Raw genomic sequence first — 22,708 nt, 5'->3', positions numbered from 1 at the left:
CCCACATGTATATACGAACATATACAAAATCAAATTACTAGTCCGTTGTCTAACCCATGCTTTAATTGCCTGTGTATCATAACGCCCTTACTCCGTCACCATGAGACCATCTCATTCGGACTCTAAGCTCGGAAAGCTTGCGCCCACTCATGTAACTTGTCAATGACAACAGGCGCATACGCTGTCAGTGTATCTTCGATGACCCGATCAAAATATCTTAGCGCCTCCTCCTCACTCAGCTCCAGATGGAAGCGCTCTCGGACCTTGAGTACTGCCTTGTCCGGCTCGAGCCGGATGTCAGGGATGTTGGCATCAACCATAAGGCTAAATAAATTGAGAATGAGGTTCGATGACTTTCGTAGCGCCGTATATGACAAGAAACAGTACTGCTTGAACTGTTTATAGTGCTCCGACTGTACGCCGCCCATACAGTCCACCATTTCCTTGGAAAGTTTCATTAACGGTGCAAAAGGTTTGGGATCTCGGCCAAGAATGAATCCAAAATCAGCGTGAAAGAAGTGGCCGTCAGGCGCAAGGAGAAGGTTCTCCAGGTGACGATCACCGACACCAAGAATGTAGGTGATGACACAATAGCCAGCGCAGGACCTCACATATGTGTCCAGGGTTTCCTGCCGGACACCAAGAGGTTGCCTGTCATCTGGGTTGTGGTATTTCAGATACGCCAAAGCTGGGTTGTTCTTGAACTTGTTGACAATACTTGACAAGCTTGCAGATTGTACGAACTGCGAGGCGCCAGCCGAGGTACTGGTTGCCAGAATTTTGTATGGTGATAGCTTGAGATCCAGATTCTCTTTCTGCAACAGTTGATCCATAAGAGTGATAATTTGAATAACAAGCTGATCCTGTCTAAGATCATCGCCCAGTTTGAAGATGATGGGATACGAGGTTCCCGTCGACGTTTTGAATGTGCATTTGAAAGGGTTGAGCGATGACTTAAAAACGATTGTCTGATCTGGGATGATTCCCGTCACCAATATTGAAGGATCAAGTGGCATCGGTAAAGGCGGATCGAAGGTCAGGAGCTCATTCTTGGGGTCAGCCAAGAAATGCTTTACCTTGTCAACCTTCTTTGCGACCGATTCGTTCGACATTTTGACTTCTTGCGCAATCCTTGAGAGTATAGCGACCAACTCTGCTTGGCGCAGTAAAGTTTTGCGTGTCTCCTGACCATCTGGCTGCTTCACAAGCTCAACCATAAAGTCGTAAGCAACCTTTCGGTAGATGTTGCGGTTATCAACGCCTTGCTCAGGACTCGGATCGTCGCACTCTACCATCAGATACCAATGGAAGTAGTTTCCCAGTAGGAAGTTGGCTGCCGCGCGCTGGATCAAGAAGCGAGCCAAAGATGAATCCTGACAGCTCTCCTCTTCTGTTTCAGTCGAGATGTGCTCATATTTGAGAGCCTGGACCAACTGCAAAAGATAAAGCAGTAATTCCTCATCGTCGGCTTTGCGGAGTCGCTCTACGGCGTAGGAACGAACAGCAGAGTTATCAAAAGACGGCCCAAGAAGTTCAAGAGCATCGTCAATGTCAATAGCGGTCCAACGGCTAAGTACCTGTATGGCCTGCCTGGATTCACTCTGATCGCCCCAGTTGACTGACTTGACAAATTTGGTCAAGGCTCGCTTGTCTCTGGTTAAATGATAGCGGAACTTCCATACCAGATCGGTTTCCTCTGGGGTGAGGACGTGAGTTGGAGAGTACGACATGATCAAGTTAAGCTCATCTCGAACCTTTGCATTCGGTTTAAGGTCCTTGTCAAGAATACCATGTCGGTGCGAGCTTCGGAATAGTCTTCTGTGTTTGGCCTCTGCAGGATTGTCTCTGTACCCAGCTTCTGGATCATAAACTTTGATCAGTCTGCCCCCAAGAGCTGTGGAGTGCTCGCCCAATGCATTGATACCAGGGCCATACTGCACTTGTGGCTGACGGTGAGCGATACTGACTTGGGAGACTGAGAGATTCTGTAGAGCCGATATAGGAGGAGGGCCATATTCGTGGTCGGCAAAAACGACAGGAAAGTCGAATCGTGGAAGTTCAACATTAAGCAAAAATGTCGATTGACCTGGACGTCCGTCTTTTCCCTCACCATCTTGGCCCTCCGCATCATGCTCCCCGTTTATAGCTTGTTGTCTCTGGAGCATTTTCATTGATGATTTGGCAGCTTGCAGGCCTCGTTTTTCGAAGCTCCGGAACACCATCTGATCCAACCAGTCAACCCGAGGTATCTCGCCCATTTCGTGTTTCTTAAATAAAGTCTCCATCCTGTCCAACTCCTCTGCGTCTTTATCCAGTGGAGGCAGTTGTTCTTTTCGAGATGCTTTCTTCTTCGTCGAAACTAGCGCGGGTGTCTTCGTGTTACTGGTGCCGTCTGCATGTTTATGTCGGTGGACAAGACACTTCTGTCGTCCCTTTTGTGCTTGGTTATCGTCATCGAACATAGGTAGAGTTGTGCCTCCAAAGGGAATGGCATGACCAATAGCCTCGTCTCCGCCCACAGGCGAAAGATCCCATACTGTGATAGCTAGGCATGAATTGGCCGGCAGGGAGTCGTATGTGATCGGTAGCTGAATCCACTCGTTCCATCTATAATCTCGATCAGCATATGGCGTCTGAAGCTTTAGCGACATCATACTTTCGCTCGGATCGGAAAGGTTTGTAGGCAGTCTGAACCGGGACTGTCAAGGGCTTAGAGCCTGACCAAACCTGGACGGTAACATAGAGATCGGAGTTGGGGCTAACAGCTCTAGTTAGCCTGCCGCAAAGATGGTTTGGAGATCATCAGCATGGCGCACCTGATGTTGGAGCCGATGTGGCGCAAATCTGGGCGCTCGAGAAGGGTTGAGAACTTGAACGGGGGTTCCTCGCCCTCGAGGTTCATTCTTCGCAAAGGTCAGTTCGGACTTTAGTTGCGAAGAGAGCTTTCTTACATGCGAATGCTCACAGGATGATGGACATCCTTGGAACCCGCAAAGGAGAACGGGTCCATACGCCCGTACTCAGCCATGACGCTCTATATCATTCTGTGTGTGATATGTTATGGCAGTAAAGCGACGATGAAGTGGTAGGAAAGATTGCGCAGGTTGAAAACAGAGTCAGAAGATGTTGCAATATGGGAGTAGAGGTAGGTACTAGAGAATGACTGCGTAGTTATCGCAGACAGGTAGGCACGATAAGATAAGGTCCATTCCCGTGCTCCACTGTTGGGGATTGTGGGGGTCACATGGGGACTACTATCACAAGACATCTAAACGATTATTCCATTCTTCCAATTATCGCCAATTCACTTCCACTTTTGACCATGATATATAACTGGCATGCCCCTGGTCTTCCGTTCTCATCACCAATCTCACCTACGGCCCGTCTTCTCCTGTACTTGATTCTTGCTTCTGTCAGAAGCAGGGGCCGACTCTCGATAAACTTTCCGAGGCTGTCTGTTAATCAAAAAGCTTCTTTTCATGGCTAACCGAATATACCATTATTTTCATGCATTAGAGATGCTTCGTATTGTTGACGAGTCATGAGGCAGCAATGCTTGAGGACGGCTCATTTCTTCATCAATGATCCCTGGCCGAATAGGATATATTCAAGCAAGTACCGGTGATAGGCGCCAAATGCGTCCGACTTGGACTTTTTGTCTCATGGAGATTGCATAAAAGACGATCTGTCTGCCTATGGTTTACTCGCTCCGGCAGTCATGTCGCTCTCTCGATCCGCATCCCCTGTATCGGAAAGCCGTCCATCCGCGCCCGTTTACCCGTCTCTGGCTCATGACAAGGATCAGAGACAGCTAAAGCAGACTCCAAGCCTCCAAAGCGCATAGCCCAAACCTAGCAGCCACACCAGCAGCTTCATCAATCAATGAGCCTCCGTCGGAGACATCCGCCGGAACTTTAGGCATATCACACCCTGTATCCGAACTGACTTGGCGCACCAGTCTCTTGAGCTCTTCTCCCTTCCTACCTACAAATTGCAATACAGCAGTACCCTGGGTTGGGTACCTACCACAGATCTACGCTCCTTGGGGCGGTGTAAATCGTCATAACTATTCCCGTATTGACTGTCACTATAATTTAGTTATAGCTGGTCCTCCTCATGCTTCGCTTTCTCGGAGGCCTTGTTCTTTGCTCTTCCAGCCCATGACACGGCCTCACCGCGCCCAAAGTAGGCCAAGATGGCTCTCGAGAGTCGTAACGATACTATGCTGAGGATCATGCCCGACGGGAAATACACCTTGGAGGCAATAATGGTCATTGTACGAATCCCCTCACAGTTAACCCTTTGAGCAACCGGCCAACACTTATTCCCCTGACAGATCTGCGCCACTATCTCGCTCTACAATGGCATCGAGTTGCTTGCTCTAATTTTCACCTCATCCAGGAGACGCAGCGACCTATATTTCTGGGGTCTCACTGCGGCCTCTGTTGGTATACTGCCATACGCCGTTGGCTGGCTGATCCTCTACCTCGACCTCGTTGGTGACGTGCCGGACATGGTCATCAACGATATCGGATGGATGCTCGTGACTACTGGTCAGGCCCTTGTCCTGTACTCCCGACTTGAACTACTTGTCAAGAATAAAAAAATCCTGTGCTTTACCAAGTGGATGATTATTGTCAATGCTGCCATTTGGCACAGCGCAATCACCGTCCTCATCTTCGTCATTGGCCGCCAACAGAGACTCGACCACAACGCTGCATATGTCAAGGTTGAAAAAGTTCAACTGACAGTATTCTGTGTACAGAACTTCGTCCTGTCTGGTATTTACCTTTGGAAAACGACCAGGATCATCAGGACGAAAGATCCTCAACGCCGAACCAGCCGTGTCCTATGGCATCTTGTCTTCATCAATGTACTGCTTATTCTCATCGACGTCGCGCTGCTCGCAGTCGGCTTTACCAACAATCTCCTTTGGCAGCAAGGCGTAAAGGCGGTCGGATATTCAGTCAAACTCAAGCTCGAATTTGCCATACTGGGAAAGCTTAGCGATTATCTTTACAAAGGAGGGGAACTGGTGACTGATTCTCCCATGTTTGGATTTGTGGAAATGGAGCCTGAGCCTCAACCCAAATCAAAACCAGGGCGCCCGATACCAGCTCCCGAAACGGCTAATTTTGAAAGCAGCAGAAAGCCTTCAAGTGCTTCTGCTGCAGCGTCGTCACGACACCGAGAGTTTGTATCGGACGAGACTGTCGTTGACAAAGGCAAGGGTGTGATAAGGCGTACTTTGGATAAGGGGAAAAGTAAATGTACTGACGATTGTTGCAACAATGGTGTTCGGGCTTCAAGTTAGCATTATACCCCATTTTGTAATCGATTCTTATTGTTTTGTATTATATATGTATTTACTACCAGGTTTATAGCTAGCTTACTCTTGCCTTTTGTAAAAAAGAAAAGCATTAATTCCAGGCAGATCGATATGTTCTCTGTGTCACTATCACAACTCCTTGCCGCTACTTGGATATACATAAATTATTTATTGGGCATCTTCTACTTACCACCCTGGATGTGCCAATCGAACACCTTCATAAAGACTTCCTTTCCGTCGCCTTCCAAAACATCTCCATGGCAAGGAATCATGGTAGTAAAATCCCACTGAGCGATAACGGCCATGCTGTCGTTGAAGCTGTCACGATTCTTTGCGAGCAAATACCAATTGAAGCGCTGCAGCCACTTGGTATCGCCACGGGGGTTCTGAACACAGGCGAAAAGCTTGCCAACAGCTCCATCATCGGGGAGCTCTGCTTCAGGGACCTTGCTGTACTGCTCAGTCGGTGGCAGGTTGAAGAGCAGATCAGCTTGAATCAAGACGCGCTCGGGTTTGTAGCAAAAGACAATCTCGAGGTTGGCGTGACCGTCAACGTATTCGTAATCGAAATCAGTATCGAATTCCGGGTCGATCCTAGTTTCTCGCTTGGTCTCTTTGTTAAAGACAACGGCAAATTGCTCGTTGCCAATCTTGGGGTCGTCGGTCTGCTTGGCGCGCTTTTCAGGCAGACCCTCTGGGCCGATGATCTTGGCTGTTGGGTATTCCTTTGCCCATTCAGAGATAAAAATGTGATGCTCATAATCGAGGGCAACAATGTAGCGAACATCACCTCCCATCTCAATGACCTTGGCTTGTGTGGCCTTTGTGAGAGCTACTGGTGAGAAAACGGCGAGACCTCCAGAAGTAAGCTTGACTATGGAGTGTGTCAGTTTCATGTGCAGGTTTGTGACGAGGATTGAGATGGGAACATTAGTACCTAGAGTGCCTCGACCACCAATCTTGACCTTTCCGAATCGTGAAAAGGGTACCGAGAAGGTTGCAATGTTGGGCGTGACATTGCGAATGACCATGACATGGTCAGGGTCTGAAGGAATGAGTTTGGAAGACATTGCTGAAAAGATAGGTTCTTGTGAATGTAGTTGTGAAGAAGAAGAGAAGCTGCGATTTCGAATGGGAGTAGTAATTGAAGTTGAAGATGAAGATCCAAGTCTTGTTGTTGAGGTTGAAGTTGAAGGATGTATGACGTTGAATCCGAGAGCACGTGAAAGTGTAAGGGACCTCTTTTGCAGCTGAAAGAATCTGGGTAATTCGTTGTTTAAGTATTTATTAATGGGGGCTGAAGAACGTATCATGACGAGGAATTAATAAGTTAGGCGCCTAGTAATGAGTACCTACTCCATGGGAGTCGTAAGTTGTGTCGAGGCGGAGTTTCAACTGGGACTGGTCATGACATCAACATTTATTATTAGCTATTGATTGTCATCCATTTCGGCCGATAAATCTCGCACGATTTACAGGGCCATGCATGGAATTACAGTCAAAAAGTCAATTGATTTAAGCTGGAGCCGAAAAAGTGGATGCTTTTCGAAACCATTCATCATGTGAATATCCATATACCTTAGTAAATAAATGATGCATGCATACCAACTTACATCAATATAGTAAATACAACGATTGGATAATTCCAAATAAAGAGCCTCCTCTTCTATCTCCATATCACTTTGCTTAATAATTCCCTCTCATGTTATTCTTGATTCCATAACATACTCCAGCTGATCCATTCGGCCAGTTATTGAACCCCGAGAACCCGCCCTTTCATACTTGTATCAACCTCGGCATCATCAACAGAACGGCTAATACTTCCCCATCAGTCTAGACTTGCTGAAAAGTGATCCATTAATATTAATCAGACTCGGATGAAACGGTAAAAAGAACATATTGATAATTTACATTTAACGAACTTGATGAAATACACTTAATACCTAACTAAGTAAAGCAATGGAAAACAAAACTGTATACTGACCCCGTTACCAACTCATTTACATGTCCAAGGAAGTTGCGTCTGCTCGGCTGGGCCTCTAATGCCCGCCAACAAAGACCAGTTTTGCCTTATGCATAGCCGTATTTATGCCATTTCTCAGAACCAACTTTGTCATAGCAAGCGCCCAACAACATACTTCCCACGTAAAAGAAGCTGAGTCAGACACAACTGCCCACACATAAGAAAAAGAGCCAAACACAGCTGCCCACAGATTCAACGCCCAAACGCTCACCGAGTTCTTCAAAGCTGTAAAGCCCAGAGACCAGCATATAAACTCCACAAAGTCGCCAACACTCTGTCGTACCAATCCTTGTTCTTCGCTGAGGCCCCAGAGTGATACTCCCGATGGCTTACCGGTTCTCTTCAACTCAAGGCGCATCGCCACGTTGTTGCCGTCACGCCACATAGCCCGTTCTTTTTGTACAACCAAATAAACAAGGTATGTTTTGAAGTACAAGTAAAAGAACCCGGTAATCAACAACATGATCATAGCAATTGCAGTGCTGCGTGAGGAGAACCTTGAGGGTAGCTTGCGTGTGATGTACTCACGCACGGGACGGCGCACCCGTCGGTCAACCCAGAATTTGAAACTTGACCAATGTACCGCAAAGTAGAGTATGATAGCCACAAACAACGAATGCATTCCAATATGTCGATATTTTTCCAACATCGGATGTGTCAAGATTCTGACGATGTTGTCATCGTCGTCATCATCATCACCTCTCTTCTCGCCATGTGCCATCGATGACTTGGTGCCTCTTGTTCCAGTCCTGGAGCCAGAGCTCTTTTGCGAGTTTTGGGGCTGGCGCTTGGGGTTAGACTGGCTCTTCTTCGAGCTGCCTCCCCGAGTAGAAAAACTACCTCCTCGAGTAGAGCCCTTTTTATCGACAGAGCCTTCCATAGGGGGAGATTCTTGTGCAGTCTTCGACTTATGAAGCTTGCCCTCTGGGTTGGTAAGCCCCGGAGCGTTTCCAGACTTGGGAGGAACAAATGCTGGGGAATTCCACCCTGCGCCTTCAGCGAAACCGCTGTCGAACGATTTGAACGTATTGGTGGCCGTGAAGGAGCTTCCAACAGAACGAGGTGATCCCCTCAATGAGCTGGAGCTCGCATGGGACCGAGATTTGCTAGACGATTTGCCAGAGATTGTTTGGAAATACGAAATCGTCTGGCGGAAATCGTGACGGTTCCTCCTCGCTGAATCTTCCCAGGATTCAAACAGAAAATACGTAGAAGTTTCGTGCCCAGGTGAAGTTTTCTTCTCCTTGTGACATGTCTGTATGTCTTTATTGCAGCGCACAATTGCTGATCGGAGGAGCGCCATGACATCACTCATAGTACCAGTGTATGGGCCTACATCGTCTGGTGAAGCCATGTCTGATGTGTCGGATCTGTGTAGAGATTCGGAGAAATGCGTGCCGATAGGCTTGCCCCAATCACTTCTAATTGAATCATTTGTTGAAGCCCTGGCTAGTGGGACAGGTGTCAATGGTGAATTTATTTTGGATGTGTCAGCTGAGATGTTGTGTGCTCTCGGCGTTGACAGTGGTGAGCCGGGCATGCCTGCTGTTGTTGGAGTATGGGGTATCGTTGGTACCCTAGGTAGTGACGTTGGGAAATCTAGGTCTTCATCAATTCCAATTTGATTGGCGCTCTTGGCAGTTTGTCCTTGGTTGCCTGTGTACATGCGAAGGTCTTCATTCTCCCGTGTCAGCATCTCATTGCTACCCTTGAGCTCGTCGATTATCTCTTGGAATTTTTCGTTCTCCTCGTGAAGACAGGCGATCTCTTTGTTCAGCCTGCTCCTTTCTCTGGCAAGCCTGCTGTTCCTGGCAGAAATATCTTCGAAGCTGTCATCCTGAGGAGAATCTTCTGAACCTGCAAGTGCACTGTTTAGCGTCTGGCTCGTTATAAAGGCCATCGAACTCACTTTGCCATAGTACTTCATCAATTTCATCCATGTTCTCCCATTCGGATTGTTCTTCGCCAAGCATATGCAGATTATCTTCATATTCTTGGCTGATTGCCGAGCCCAACCTCATCGTCTCTTCCATTATAGGGTGTATATCTCCGAGTTCTTCAGGTTGAATGCTTTTGGACGCTTGTGATTTTCTTGCAGTCGAAGTGGTCCTCATTGCCGGTAATACCGTCGCGGGACTAGGGGCACGATAAGATACCCCCTGGACAACGCTTCTAGCAGGAACTCTTGTAGGCGAGCGAGCAGGAACATTCCTAGAAACGGGCGAGACAACAGGCGAGGAGATGGGCGGTAAAGTCGGGGCTTGTCTCTGGGCTAAATTCCTTTGAGCGCGAGTCTGTGAGGACGGTGTACGAGGGCCTCTCTCTGTTGCCCTACGATGGGCTACGTCGAATCCCATTCCACCGCTAATCGGAGTGGCAGTTCTCGTCTCTCTGCGGTCTTCCACAACTTCGACTGACTCGGGCTCCCGGCTGTCATTTAAGCGTGACTTGATTTGACGCTTGAAGGATTCCACGGCCAACTTGGATTTATGGACCTCGTCTTCCAATCGTAGGATCTCTTTGTCACTGGCCTTCTTGACAGTGGATGCCAGCTTCGTTAGACCGGTTCCGAAATCATCGGCATCTTTGCGTTGTGAAGCTTTGCAGGTGTTGAACATCGCTTCGATACCGTCTTTGGCCTTTGCATGGAGTCTTTTTAAGACCGTCAGGGCCTGCTCTGGAAGATCAGAGGGCAGATTTGAACACTCATGTTTATAAAAGTCGTCGAACTTCAAAACAAGGCTGGTCTTTTCTTGCTCCCAGCTTTGCACAGTTTTGCCTGACCGCGATTTGGCATTGGCCAAAAAGCCGCTGAAGTGCTTCTCCACGACGGCTGTCATATTGCTCAGATGGACAAAGGGACAATAAGTGACGTTGGACGTATTGAGGGGTGATGATATGCAGAAGAATGTAAGGCTCAGGAACGTAGTTCTAAGCTCAAAGTTGTGCGAGTGAACAAGTCCGCTTGTGTGGGCATAAAAGCGTTGAAGTAACAGGACAGTAAAGCAGGTTTAGACAAGAGGACAGATGGGAATTATGAAGAGACGAAAGGAGCGCCCTCGAAGCTCGAAGGAGCCTTTGTTTATTCATCTTCTTTGATCCGAGTCCTTTCTTTGTTGGTATACGACATGCGCCAAAAAATATACCGAGATCGCACACCTCCTTGTCTGCACAGGCGCACTCTCACAAAGACAAAAAGCCACCACCAACACCACCTAGTCCATGCTGTCTGTGCTCATGTAACGACGGCCAAGTTATGAACAAAGAAACCCTACCAAAAGTTTGCCATCAACTGGTGCATGAGACTAGTCGCTATCGCCGAGTCGCGCCTGGCCTTTTGCAGCATCAAAGGTATCTTGGAGTTGCATGACAATGGATCTGAAAGACTCAACATGTTCTTTCAATCGATTCGCCCTTGTCGTTCTTCAGCTGTACCATCCCCTGGCGCCGGGCCCTGAGTTTGTTACATCCTTTCTGTGTGTGATCATGGGTTCCCTGAGGCCAAAAGTGTCGATGATGTCTTGCCATGTTTCCATGTCCATAGATAGAATGGCCTGGTGTTTTGCTGCCCCGTGGCGTGTTGGGTCATCATCGTCTTCGACTTCATCTTTATTTACTGGGGCTGTGGTACAATTTAGCGACATAGAAATAACTCCATGATAGCTGACTTACCAAGTGCGGGAAGGTCAGACTCATCAAATTCGATTTCAACACGACCATCTCGGATGAGGAAACTGACGTAAAACATGTTCTCTATAGTTTGACCAAAGGATTTGGGATTCACGACGAAGCGCATCAAGTCAATACCGCCAGTGCTGCGGAGACCATACTGATGCATGATTCTGGTCCTCTCTTCGTCGTCCATATCGTCATCAATACTGTCCGATACGGTTTGCTGAAGGTGGACTTGGATGTTTTGTAATTGGTGGAGGATCTTGCCGCAGATTGCCGTGAGATCGTTCTCTTTATGCGCCAAGTCTTCGACATTCAGGACTTCCGGACGAGTTTCCGTCAAGCTATTTGGCCTGAAAGGCGCACTTCGCTTGGCGATTTTTCGAGCTTTCTTCTCGACTGATAGGGGACCAAGCAGGAACCCAGGTAGAGCAGGGCGACGGATACATGGCAAGGCGGAGAAGCGGCCAAGGTGAGGCCAGTTCATCATGTCGCCATCGTCCCCAATATCATCGTCTCCGTTCTCGTCGCCTCTTGTAGTTATTCTTCTCTGGCGCTGAGTACTCGAAAGCTCGGGGGCATTGTCATCTATAATTCCTCCTCCGTGCCTCATGTATGTGATGCATTTTGACACAAACTCATCTACATCAACACCCTGTGAAAGGCTTCCTTGAGTTAACCGCAAAGTCTTTCGATAAGACAGATCGGTCGTGCTGACAAGCAATCGAGAGTCGATCGTGGCTTCAGTCGTCTGCCGTACTTTCTTTGACAATTCGTTGGCACGAAGAATAGTGTCATAAATTCCTCGTGAATCGGCTTGCAAGTACTCTTCGGTGTTCTCTGTTACTTCGCGCAGCAAGTTTCTGAATCCCTGCTGGACTTCTCGGCGCTCCTCCGGTGGTTGATCGGGGTCGTATACATTGTCACTGTTGTCGTCGTTGCTTTCGTGAGAAGGTTCAGCAGTCCGTCTTCTATGGTTTGTGGTTTCGCCATTTTGTGTATCTGCTCGCTTTCGCTTTGACCCCGAAACGGAGCGACTGGATTCCCGTTCTCGCATGGTGAGACTTCGATGCGATTGTGCTCCTCGAGGGGCCGAAGAGGGCGATCGTGACTGCGACTCTTGGTCTGAGTCTTGCCTTCGAGCAGGCATCTGTGCGATGGTCCGAAAAAGTGTCAAAAATGCAATGGAAGTTTAACTGTCGATTTCGTATTGGTGCGTGGATAGCTAGCATTAGATGACTAGTTTAGTGTCGTAAGAATGTTCAAGATTGTATGACACAAAGAGATCGATCTATGGGAGAAATCGCGTCTTTGTGCTGGTGTGAATGAGAGACGCGACCAAAGGTACGTATTTCCATTAAGAACAAGGCTCACCTGCTAACGCAGAATACCTGGTGTGGACTGCGGGGCACTCCCAGCACTCTAGATCCACGCCGACGACGCTAATAATTAAGGCACCGGACCCGGCACTTACGTTGGGCTGCACCCTGGAATACAGATCAATCTGATGTCACATACCTAATCCCATGAATTAACGAACTAGGCCACCAGGGCCTGGCTATATCACAAAAACACCACTTATATAAACATTTAGTTTTCTTCAAAGTTTGGTTCTCAAAATCTCTAGTGACTTGATCGCTATAGAAATGCGTGATGCTATGATTGTCCTGGACATATCTCCATCTTCACGGATGTCTTGATGACATAAACTACCATTTTCGTAAAATATATACTGTTTGAATGGGACCCCTTGATTACTTCCGCCTCTGCTTTGTGACCATAGTCTACCAGGTGAAACTTTCTTCTACAAAGTCCACCACACTCGAACCTTGCACCGCCCTGGCAGCTCCGCGAACGTCGTCAGCAAGAGCGCCAGGTCCACATACTGTGACACACATGGCGCCCATCTGCTCTTGGACCTCCCTTTCCAGAATAAGGGGAACGTTTGGCCGTCCTGGGAACATGCGCACCGTGGCGCTAGCACTGACAATATCGCGTGGGTTCTGAGGACGGGTGACGAAGATCTGGATGCGAAGGACATCTTTTCGATTGGGAATACGGAGGATTGTATCCATGTATGGTCGTACCCATTCGAGAGACTCGTATTCGCGGATGATCCAAACCAGGGTTATACGGCGAGTGGCAGTCGTCCCTTGATTATGTCCTTCGAGAAGGTGACGGATGTACGAGACTTGATGAGTTATCCCAGTTGACCCAGCAAAGAGGACTGCGTGGCCATATGAGTCGAGACTGTGGTGTCCGGCGTAAGGGCCCTCCATGGCGGCCTTGGCGCGAAGACCACTAGGATAATGGGAAGCACGGTCGTAGAGCTTCTTAGTGAAGCCTGTCTGGGCTGCTATCAGGAAAGAAACACTCGTAGTCATGGTTGACTTGTCAACTGTGTTTGAACTTTCCTTCTCAGCAATGGGTAGGCTGCTGTCACGAACATGGTTGGTCCAGCAGATCGAGAAAGGATGGCTTTCCCACGCAGAGACACCCCAGATGCGGAGGTAAGCGTGGGTGCCAGGTTCAATGTCCTTGTACCGTGGCAGGTGGAGGGTGACTCGGGTGACGTTGCCAGGCATGGCCTCGCACACTGCCTCAGTCCAGCCCTTTGTTGACCAGTTGACGGACAAAAGGCGGAACATGCGGGAGAGTCGGTCGCAGAACCAGATAGCCATGATAGCCATGATCCATGGGAGCTGGGGCAAGCCTCCAGGAAGCGTGGAGGAGGCACAGTGAGCCCATGTGGCAACGAAAGCCACGAAGGCCAAGATAATGTGGACGTTTAGGAAGGTCTCGTAAAAGGCATGTCGCACAGGCGAGACGGAAAGCAGAGCGAGGAGGGTCATGGCTACCGTACCTACGGCTCCCGAGCCGTAAAAGAGGATGCCAGTGATCTGACGGCCAGCACCATCCCAACCAATGTCGTCTACGGCGGCAATGAGCCAGGCGACAGTGTGGATGATAGTCTCAAGAACAACAATGCGACCCATCCAGCGATGGAGGAGGTTATAAGTGTCGAAACTGATCTTGAGCCACGCAATAAGAGGGTTGTTGCGTCCAGCAAAGATAATCAAGGGCACCATGTTGACGAGTGCCAACGTTCCTGAGCGGCCTCGTAGCTCGGCGCAAAAGGCAAACTTGTTCTCATTAGCCCAGTTGAGAACGAACATGTAGGCAAAGTTGCTGCCCAGGTAGATGAAAAGGATGGTGAAGTGAAGTCGCGAAGGGAGAGTGCCCATGCTAATAGCAGAAGAGAGCCTGAACTCTCGGTTGTGACGTTTGTTCCACAGGGGGGCGTAGATGATGTTCTTCTTTAAGCTGGGCATCCATGTCCACTGGGAGATCTTCCAGTACTGTTGTTTGTGACCGGGCACATTCATGGCCGACACATGGCGGAGTCTTGCCCATAGAATCTCGATGATTCTAATCCACAAAACGATGAGGGCCATGATGCCGAGGGTCCACCACAAAGCATCCTTAAATAGCATATTCATAGGTTGATTTACACCGTCGAGACTGGAGTGGTAATTGGGAGTAGTTCCAGCATCTCCATGAGCTGCTTCGGCACGAGATTTGAGTGTTGTCGTAGGTGTGTACGAGCTGATGTCGGCGATCCGGCGCCGTGTGAAATCCATTTTGTCGGCGTTGGCTCTCTGGGAGCGACGCGAGTAATGATCGGGTGAGCTTTTCTTATATGGGAATCCTTAGATGAGGAAGAAAGAGCGAGATGTTGTTGTTTGCTGTGAATGAGTGACGAAATAAGGCGATTGCGGGACTAATAAAGAATCCCAAACAGGCACACAGAGACTGGCGATGGGTTTTAAAGAAAGTGGGTGTATGCTGTTCCTCCTTGTTCTTCGTTCTTGGGTGTCAGAACATGATCGTATCCAGGTGTTGATTTGGCGGTGGTAGATAAATCGTGATCGACAAGCGGGTTGTTCGGTAGTGACCTTTGTAATTTGGCGCTGGTGGAAGCGTGTTCGACACACAATGCAACGAGCGAAAGAACAATGGGGAATAAAGAATCCAGGCAGAACAAGGGCGATTTATGAACCAGCGTCGAGACAATGCTCAATGACGTTTGAAGTCTGTAAGCGCTGTAAGCGCTGTTCACCTCGTCAACGAGGTAATGTTCTCGGTTGCAGCTGGAGGAAATCAGAACTAGCTGATGATCTTCTTTTTTTGGTTCTGGCGAATTTGGATTTAGATCAGCGGTAAAGAACGGGTCGACGTCAATTGCCGTGAGTAAGTGAAAGTAATAAAGCAGAAAAGGTCGAGTGAAGTGAAGTGAAGTTGAGGCAAGGGCGCTTGGTAGACAGTCCAGCGACAAGGAAGGCAGAGACAGGCGTACAGACGATCGACGTTTGGGCACGTATAGGGCAGTGCAACGTAATTCAGTGCGATACGACAAGTCGCTTGTTGCAAGACTAAAAAAGGGTCTGATCTACCAGAGACAATCGTGACAAGATAATTCAATCCGATCCGACGGGGAAAGGAGCTGTTTTTGAATGTTTCAATGCTTTCCCGAGACCCAAGATGCGGGTAGAGACACGGATGAAGACGAAACGAAACGAGCAGCTGGCAAGCAGTGGCCGAGAACAGTCGACGTCGGAAAAATGGAATGGCCAGCCTTAACGAAGAATGTATAAAAGGTCTCAAGGACAAACAAAGAAGAAGAATCAGGTAACAAGCCGAACCACCATAGACAGTATTGAGACCAGGAATGAAGGTAGGTCCAGGGAGCAGACGTTGTGATAATATGTAAATGGGCCGGCCTACTCCGCCCTCTTGACAGCCCAGACTCCCTCACAAGCAGGCAAGCAAACACAAAACTGAATTAGGTCTCGACTTGGCGCTGAAAGGATTTACTTGCTACCAGGTCCATTAGGCCAGGATCCCTCCCTGTAGGACAAGTGGTACGTACAATGGCAAGGGGCCCCTTACAGCTTCTCCTGGCTCCGTCCAACGAGATGCAGCGAGTCAAGTTATCGACACTCTGTGAGTGGCTACCAAATTCATCCGAAGCCCCTTGCAAGGCGTGCTATTTCTTGTTCCTGCAATATTTGTCGAACCGACAACTTATTCCATATTTTTGAATGTGGTTCGATCAAGCGCATCACTCTACATATCTCGTGATATTCTACAGAGAACGGCTGCAGGTCTGGACATGTGCAGAGTACACGAACGTGCAATAAGCGCCTCTTGCATGGAGAAAACATGCGCTCCATCCCGTACCCAGGAGCCCTTCGCTGGTTAGTGGTCAGTAGACACTAATAGGCTTCGATTGCCTTTTGCCACGACAGGGGTAGCCGCAGTAGTAACGGCGTGACGGTTCGCGATACGGCCAATTGGATGTGAGATGTCGCTGCCAGATCTCAGAGTTGGCCGTTGACGGGCAAAAGAGAGTGATTTAGTGGCTGCTTGAGGGACCAGTCAGACCTCACCCTTGTTCACCTGTGCTCCTGAAACCAGCCACTTCTTGGCCCTGGCTCGTGGAATCAATTCCCAGACCCCTTTTGGAATGGCGACCAAGTTTTTTAGCTGTCTTCGTCAGGGGTGAGTGGCTGTCAGCGGCCAGACCTGCTGCAGGAATACGGGTGTTGAGCCGTTGCAGCGCTTGTGAGCCACTCGATGCCCCATAAGATTGCCGCCAAGAGTTGGAGGTTTCTCAACGTCGACTCCCAGAGGCATCCAGTTGGAAATTCCTTACTCGTCTCAGGAACAGACGGCATCGCATCACATCACCGCTACACCGCAGACGAACAACACGACTTGTTTCCATGTTTCCTGTTTCCTGTTTTATGTTTGGATAAACATATTTTGTTCCAGCCTTCCGTTCGTCCTCGCCTGACACAAAACCGAGCTATAGTGGACGAAAACGAACTGACTGAAACAACCTATCCACCACCACACGGGAAACTCGGAGTGACTCGATCATGCGAGCATAAGATGAATAGCCGATGCACCCACCATCATTGCTTCCAAGATGACGAAAAGTTTTATAATCACTCGATATTTTTATGATCGGTTAAGCATAGTCAGATTGCCAGCATGGAATACAAGCCTCACAGACAGGGTCATAACGAACATGGACCCTGGTTGACATCGTTGTCCAGGATCAAAGGCGGCCCGCAATCTTATAATTCCCGTGCTGTGGTTGATGGAATTCAATTCCAACGTCAGGTTTGATACAAACTGCACCTGCGGCCCGTGTCACCGTCTAACATGATAACGGACAAATGTCCATACTGCACAATGCATGCCGGCCTTGTCATCCATTATAGATATCGTGTCAACCGATAATTCTCTTGGCGTCACAGGTAGAATGATTCAGTGCTTGAAGGCTCGGTTCCATTGCCCTGGGAAGCTAGATACGACCCACAGACGGGCACAATCTCGATTCTAGAAAGGGAAATATTATATCTTATTCAGGCGATTGCCCTGAATCTGATGCTTACTTTTAATCCTTCCATTCCGTCCAGTTCCATCATGCATCTCATGACGAGTCCACAATAACGGACCGTCCTCGATGACAGCGGATGTTGGTCCGAGGTGTTCATCTGTTCTTAGAGTTCGGATAGATCACCTTATTGCTCCAGGGCCGATTCGGATCTGAGCGAGCATGGTTTGTTGGCTAGATTCTTGAGAAGTATGAATAAGATCGCTGATTATGCCACGCTTTTCCTGAGTCGTGATCACGCCAGCACGGACGTAACATTAATTGATCTGTGTCAAATTGGTAGCATAGAATAATCGCTCCCGTGTAAGAGCGTGATGAATGCTGGTGGTCTCAGTACTGAACGGTGGTGCGCCACAGACTGCGCCATACCCTGCGCCACAGATTTCGTCACGGCAAGTCTTGCAACCTGAGGCATAACTATGGTCGTTCCGTGATGCTCCCGATCAACGCCGGAAATTTCCAGGAAGGCTATCACGAGCTGGGTATTGAACATTGTTGCACAGCCATTGAGGTCGACACAATGGGTTCCAGCGAGTCGAAACCAATCTCCTCACATGTGTGGAAGGCGTATGTTGTTCCTGATTCGCAAACCACCTTGATTGATCTCAATCAGTAACTGACAGCTTGCCAATAAACAGCTCAGCGCCCAACGGCATCTCACAAGATCTCGTAGATTCACTACAGTCTAGCAATGAGGTACATTCTTTCCCACCGAAATTCCACTTTCAAACTACGTAAGACTACAATGAAGCTAACCGAGCTGCTATCTTCCCCGACAGACTGATGCCTCTCGATCCAAGATAATTGAGCTCCAAATCCAGGCCCGTGTGGCCGAGGAGCTCAAAAATCTCCAGAAGAAAGAGTCCGAAGCGCTCAAGATCGCACACGAAAAGCTCTCCAACGCCGACCTTAAGGACGACAACAGCACAAGTCAATATACCGTTAGCAAGGAAATTGAGGCGATGCGTCAAAAGCTCGAGGCACGCAAGCAAGTGCGTGATCTTCCCGAGGGTGTCGAAGGTGCACGCAACGAGGTTATCCGATGTCTGCGAGAGCATGACCGACGGCCGCTCGACTGCTGGCAGGAAGTAGAAAACTTCAAGGCCGAGGTCAAGAAGCTAGAGAAGAGCTGGGTCGAGAAGGTTGTCTCGTAGAACGCTTATGGGAACTTGTAATGAGAATTGCGAACGATTCTATAGAGATATAGAGAGGATGGGTCCTGGCATGCCCAGACAGGAACGTGTACATTACGGTATTGGGAGCGAAAAAAGCTATGTTGAGGAATCAAAGTGTACAGCAACCTATACCTCAAAAGAGCAGGCCCACCTGTTTTTCCCCTTCTCTGTCACTGAGCTCATTTTCGTCATTTGTGTTTGCTTCTTGCTTGGCTTTTAGCTCGGCTCTCTTCCGCAGGCCCTCAGCACGTTTCCTTTCCCGTCTCGCTGCGGCATCTTCCCACTCTTGTCCCTCTGGGTTTCGACGCGGCGCTGGTGCAGAAACGGCTTCCCGGAAGGCGTTCTGGAAACGCTCGATACGCTTCTTGTTCTCGTCAAAGCGCTCGTTTGCAATATCCACGAGTGTCTGAAGGTATTCAGGGGAGACTATCCGTTGGCGTTGACCATCAACCTGCTGTCCGATGAGCGACTCGAAGGCGAGGCCCATCGTCCGTATAGCAACCATGGGAGTAGTAGCATCTTTGCCGCTGGGGACAATGTTAAGAGCTCCCGATTCTCGGAAGCCTGCCTGCAACCCGCATCGTAGGAGTATTTGAGCATGCTCGGGGGATGCTGTAAGGACGTGGAGGATCTACGCAATATCTCAGCTTAACATGTACTTGTATTCTAACATTGCCTCGCGTTTTGTACAGAGAAGCACGGTTCCAGCTTACCATTGCTTCAAACTTGAAATGAACAAGTCTTCTCTCTTTGACCGTTGGAGCTGCATTTTGAGCCGCAGTAGAATCTTCAAGACCAAATTGGCTGCTCCAGTCCGTGACCCCATCACCTTTATCAGGTATGGGATCATGAGAAACAAACAACCAGGCTCCTCCAGCACCCTTTCCACCAACTCCCGCTACTCGCTCATCCTCGCCTTCGGCCTCAGCAACTCTTCGTCCCTCGAGGAATACACTAACACGTCCTGCACAGCTGCTAGTAGTGACAAATCCTGACTGCTGATTGATTTCATCAATAAGATCACGGATCCCCTCGTCTACAGAGCCTTTTGGCGAAGCATCTGTGTACTCGGTATCAGGAATTGCGAGTTGGTCGAGAATCTTTTTCTTCCTCTCGACAAAGGCCGGGGGGCAAGAGGCGACTTCTTGCATGGTAGATGCGAGACAAGACCTTTTTATTTTTAGTTTACACGCGAGGCTGAGATAGGTCACGATGAGCAGCAGAGGGTAAGTGGCAGGGCTTCGCTAAGGCGGTATCAGATACCAGTAGTGGGGATGAGACAACTTGTTAGCATGAAAACCGAACTATCGACGCGGGGTAGTTCGTCGGCGGCGGCTTGTACCTCGTGATCTTGATTACCTACACTCAATCAACTTCATTCCCACATCTCGTACCAAAGATCTCACACTGAAAGACGACCAGTCCTATGATTGATTGATTCTTTTGTTTATTGTTTCGTCTGCTACCTGCCGCAGATTCTATCATATCGATTGTGTACTTGCTATTTATTCCTCCATGGCAACAGGCTTCTCATATTTTACCAAACGCCATTCGATGATTTTCAATATTCCCATTCCCTTTAGGTCCAGCATTAGTGGCTGCTGAACCAGTTTGTTCCTTAAAACGCCTTGCATAATGCTTCAATCATTAAGTCATCAAAGATAAGTTTTTGTCTGGTTGCGAGTGCAATTAGACTGTGGGCAGAGCCACTTTCTCAAGAGCAGCAGCGAGCTTTTCCTCTTGTTGCTTGCGCTCCATCATGGCAACAAACTCGGAGTAGCGAGATTGCTTGTTGTGAATACCACACTCGGTCTTGTCCTGGCCCTTCCATCGGCCGGCTCGCTCATCTTCGCCCTCCTTGACGGGGACGGTGGAGTGCCAGTCGCCGACAGACTTGTAGCCTTGATCGAGGAGAGCGTTGTAGGGGACGTTGTTCTCCTTGATGTATGCATCAACCTGCTTGAAAGACCAAGTGGCCAAGGGGTTGATCTTGACAACACCACGCTCATCATCAATCTCGATGATGGGGATGGAGCCGCGGGCAGCACCCTGAGATCGTCGGCGACCGTTGAGGACGGCAGCAACCTTGAGCTCATCGTACGCTCGCTGAAGGGGCTCAACCTTGACAATCCAGTCATACATTTCGCTAGCGGTGTTCCACATCTCCTTGCCGTACATGTCCTCGAATTCTTCGGCGTTGTTGACACCGTCAGGCTTGTAAATGTGAACGGGAACGTTGGGGTACCGGGCCTTGACTCGGTCGACGAGGTCGTGTGTCTCCTTGAAGTGGTACAAGGTATCCAAGAAGATGAGGTCGACAGTGGGAGTGTTGGGGTGCTCCTTTTGAATCTTGGAGAGCATGTCCATGGTGGCGAGACCGGTCAAGCCAAAAGCAGTCGATTGGTACAGGTTAGGGAACATGACCTTGCAGAATCGGAGAATGTCCATGGGGTGCATGTCCTCAAGCATGTTGTTGAGGTGGTCAATATGGGGCTTTGTGAGAGTGACTCGAGGAAGAGTGGTTGATGATGATGGTGAAGAGTATTCTGAGTTTTGTCCAGAGACATAGCCTGACTCGCATTCAAGCTTCATGTCGGGGAGGGACACCTGCGAGGATGATTCAGAGATGAAGGTAGGCATTTTGAAAACGCGTGGAAGATGATTCGAAGCGTTGTTTGTTAATGCGTGGACTTGTTGAAAGTTGGGACAGGCGGAGGGCGTATCCCAGTTATGTTTAATGAAGAGCCAAAGGTAAGAAGGCTAGGTATAAGGTATAGTTGATGACGCAGATATTCTGCTAACTTGAATACGGAACAGGATTTCAAAGCACTGGAAGAGTCAAGACAACAAGATGACGAACACGACAATGAACGAGCGAGGACAGTCAAATTCTTAAGAAGGAGGGAGTTGTGCAGTACGGCCTATATGCTATGTCCGGGCGACCGCCCGCAGGGCCCCAACCTTATGCGTCCTTAGTAATGAGCAAGGACATTGTCCGAACCCGAGTATCTGCTTCCTGTAATGAGCCCAGGACATGGAAAAAGATGGGGAGTTGCAATTGCGCAATCGCCGCCAGGAGGACTATCGTCTCTAAGTTGCAACTGAGACTGATCACGACATCGACGCTATACCTTTCGCGATGGAGGGCGCCACGCTCTGGACAAACTTTGATTGGCCCACCCACCAAAGCCCTTGAAATGGAGGCTAGGCTCTGGGTCTTGTTTGCCTCACCTCCAGTAACGACATATTTTTGATACAGCCGCCGAGCCGGAGCTCCATCAGGTAGCAAAGTGGTTTTAGGTCTCGAAATTGGTGGGACTACAGCGGCAACCCCGGAGATCGATGTCTTCAACGCGAACACAGCTTATAAATGGCAGCCGACGGGTCATACATGGATTATTGCTCTTCTCAGAGACCAAGTTGGATGAAATCTAGATCCGCATATGGATGGGATAGCCATGGCGAGTGATTGAGTATCAAATCTATGTTAGCTGAGACAGGTCTGTAGCATAATGTGCACGAGGACAGTTTCCCCGCGATCATGCCATTTTGGCTGGTATTTCGCAATCGTATATCCGGATTGCCAACAGCTTATAAATGAATTAAATGAATTACTCATTCGATCATTGAAGAGATGCCAACGGCTTATACATGTGGTTATGTCCCTTTGTATCTTTTTTCGCAAGAAATAGCCATCGTGTCGTCACATCCCCAGATCGAAGATGATATCGTTGTTGTGTTTAGATGCTCGACTACGGGGCTGCCAGCTACACACCATTATTTGAATTTACAGTATTATAGAGCGTAGTAACAAAATCGGAGTTCCGGTTATAAAAATCGTTGTCGTCTTACAAGCCTTGACCAAGACGCAATTGCTAATACCAGACTACCGATGCGGCAATCGGTCTATATTGCGTGCTGTCGGAGCGTCGGCACCGAGGGACCGGGCGACTGCCGTTGCCTTTCCCCCTGGCGTCCAGTCTAAGCAATTTTTTCTCATCTCTTCTCCGAGACGGACCGTTTCGTAACTGAGGATAAACGTT

General features: G+C 48.8%; 9 protein-coding genes across 9 annotated transcripts; 2 read left to right on the top strand and 7 right to left on the bottom strand.

The window, feature by feature from the left end:
- Positions 1 to 122: 122 nt before the first annotated feature.
- On the bottom strand, positions 123 to 3,028 carry FGSG_08522 (uncharacterized protein; the record flags this gene model as incomplete). The annotated part of the gene is made up of 4 exons (XM_011321936.1): positions 123 to 2,607; positions 2,657 to 2,776; positions 2,817 to 2,903; positions 2,952 to 3,028. The coding sequence occupies 4 exons, from the start codon at positions 3,026 to 3,028 to the stop codon at positions 123 to 125; spliced, it is 2,769 nt and encodes a 922-aa protein (XP_011320238.1).
- Positions 3,029 to 4,195: 1,167 nt separating this feature from the next.
- Positions 4,196 to 5,384, top strand: FGSG_08523 (uncharacterized protein; the record flags this gene model as incomplete). Its single annotated transcript, XM_011321935.1, has 3 exons — positions 4,196 to 4,276; positions 4,337 to 5,264; positions 5,377 to 5,384. The coding sequence occupies 3 exons, from the start codon at positions 4,196 to 4,198 to the stop codon at positions 5,382 to 5,384; spliced, it is 1,017 nt and encodes a 338-aa protein (XP_011320237.1).
- Positions 5,385 to 5,511: 127 nt separating this feature from the next.
- On the bottom strand, positions 5,512 to 6,399 carry FGSG_13350 (uncharacterized protein; the record flags this gene model as incomplete). Its single annotated transcript, XM_011321934.1, has 2 exons — positions 5,512 to 6,203; positions 6,267 to 6,399. 2 exons carry the CDS (start codon positions 6,397 to 6,399, stop codon positions 5,512 to 5,514), a joined length of 825 nt encoding a protein of 274 aa, XP_011320236.1.
- A 3,164-nt stretch (positions 6,400 to 9,563) lies between these two features.
- FGSG_13349 (uncharacterized protein) lies at positions 9,564 to 10,192 on the bottom strand (the record flags this gene model as incomplete). Its single annotated transcript, XM_011321933.1, has 2 exons — positions 9,564 to 9,624; positions 9,771 to 10,192. The coding sequence occupies 2 exons, from the start codon at positions 10,190 to 10,192 to the stop codon at positions 9,564 to 9,566; spliced, it is 483 nt and encodes a 160-aa protein (XP_011320235.1).
- A 585-nt stretch (positions 10,193 to 10,777) lies between these two features.
- Positions 10,778 to 11,217, bottom strand: FGSG_13348 (uncharacterized protein; the record flags this gene model as incomplete). The annotated part of the gene is made up of 2 exons (XM_011321932.1): positions 10,778 to 10,974; positions 11,025 to 11,217. The coding sequence occupies 2 exons, from the start codon at positions 11,215 to 11,217 to the stop codon at positions 10,778 to 10,780; spliced, it is 390 nt and encodes a 129-aa protein (XP_011320234.1).
- A 1,591-nt stretch (positions 11,218 to 12,808) lies between these two features.
- Positions 12,809 to 14,665, bottom strand: FGSG_13347 (uncharacterized protein; the record flags this gene model as incomplete). The annotated part of the gene is made up of 1 exon (XM_011321931.1): positions 12,809 to 14,665. The coding sequence occupies one exon, from the start codon at positions 14,663 to 14,665 to the stop codon at positions 12,809 to 12,811; it is 1,857 nt and encodes a 618-aa protein (XP_011320233.1).
- Positions 14,666 to 17,923: 3,258 nt separating this feature from the next.
- On the top strand, positions 17,924 to 18,644 carry FGSG_08526 (uncharacterized protein; the record flags this gene model as incomplete). Its single annotated transcript, XM_011321930.1, has 3 exons — positions 17,924 to 18,057; positions 18,129 to 18,186; positions 18,270 to 18,644. The coding sequence occupies 3 exons, from the start codon at positions 17,924 to 17,926 to the stop codon at positions 18,642 to 18,644; spliced, it is 567 nt and encodes a 188-aa protein (XP_011320232.1).
- A 154-nt stretch (positions 18,645 to 18,798) lies between these two features.
- On the bottom strand, positions 18,799 to 19,816 carry FGSG_08527 (uncharacterized protein; the record flags this gene model as incomplete). The annotated part of the gene is made up of 2 exons (XM_011321929.1): positions 18,799 to 19,296; positions 19,379 to 19,816. The coding sequence occupies 2 exons, from the start codon at positions 19,814 to 19,816 to the stop codon at positions 18,799 to 18,801; spliced, it is 936 nt and encodes a 311-aa protein (XP_011320231.1).
- Positions 19,817 to 20,084: 268 nt separating this feature from the next.
- FGSG_08528 (phosphoadenosine phosphosulfate reductase) lies at positions 20,085 to 22,082 on the bottom strand. Its single transcript, XM_011321928.1, has one exon. The coding sequence runs from the start codon at positions 21,303 to 21,305 to the stop codon at positions 20,355 to 20,357; it is 951 nt and encodes a 316-aa protein (XP_011320230.1). The 5' UTR covers positions 21,306 to 22,082; the 3' UTR covers positions 20,085 to 20,354.
- Positions 22,083 to 22,708: the final 626 nt, after the last annotated feature.

Source organism: Fusarium graminearum, chromosome 2 (assembly GCF_000240135.3).
Source record: "Fusarium graminearum PH-1 chromosome 2, whole genome shotgun sequence".
Taxonomy (NCBI): domain Eukaryota; kingdom Fungi; phylum Ascomycota; class Sordariomycetes; order Hypocreales; family Nectriaceae; genus Fusarium; species Fusarium graminearum.
Note: the sequence above shows the minus strand (reverse complement) of the source record. Positions and strands in the feature narration are given on the sequence as shown.

What these genes read in the sequence shown, in the direction of transcription:
- FGSG_08528 (XM_011321928.1), bottom strand. Translation starts at nt 21,305, where the DNA reads ATGCCTACCTTCATCTCTGAATCATCCTCGCAGGTGTCCCTCCCCGAC.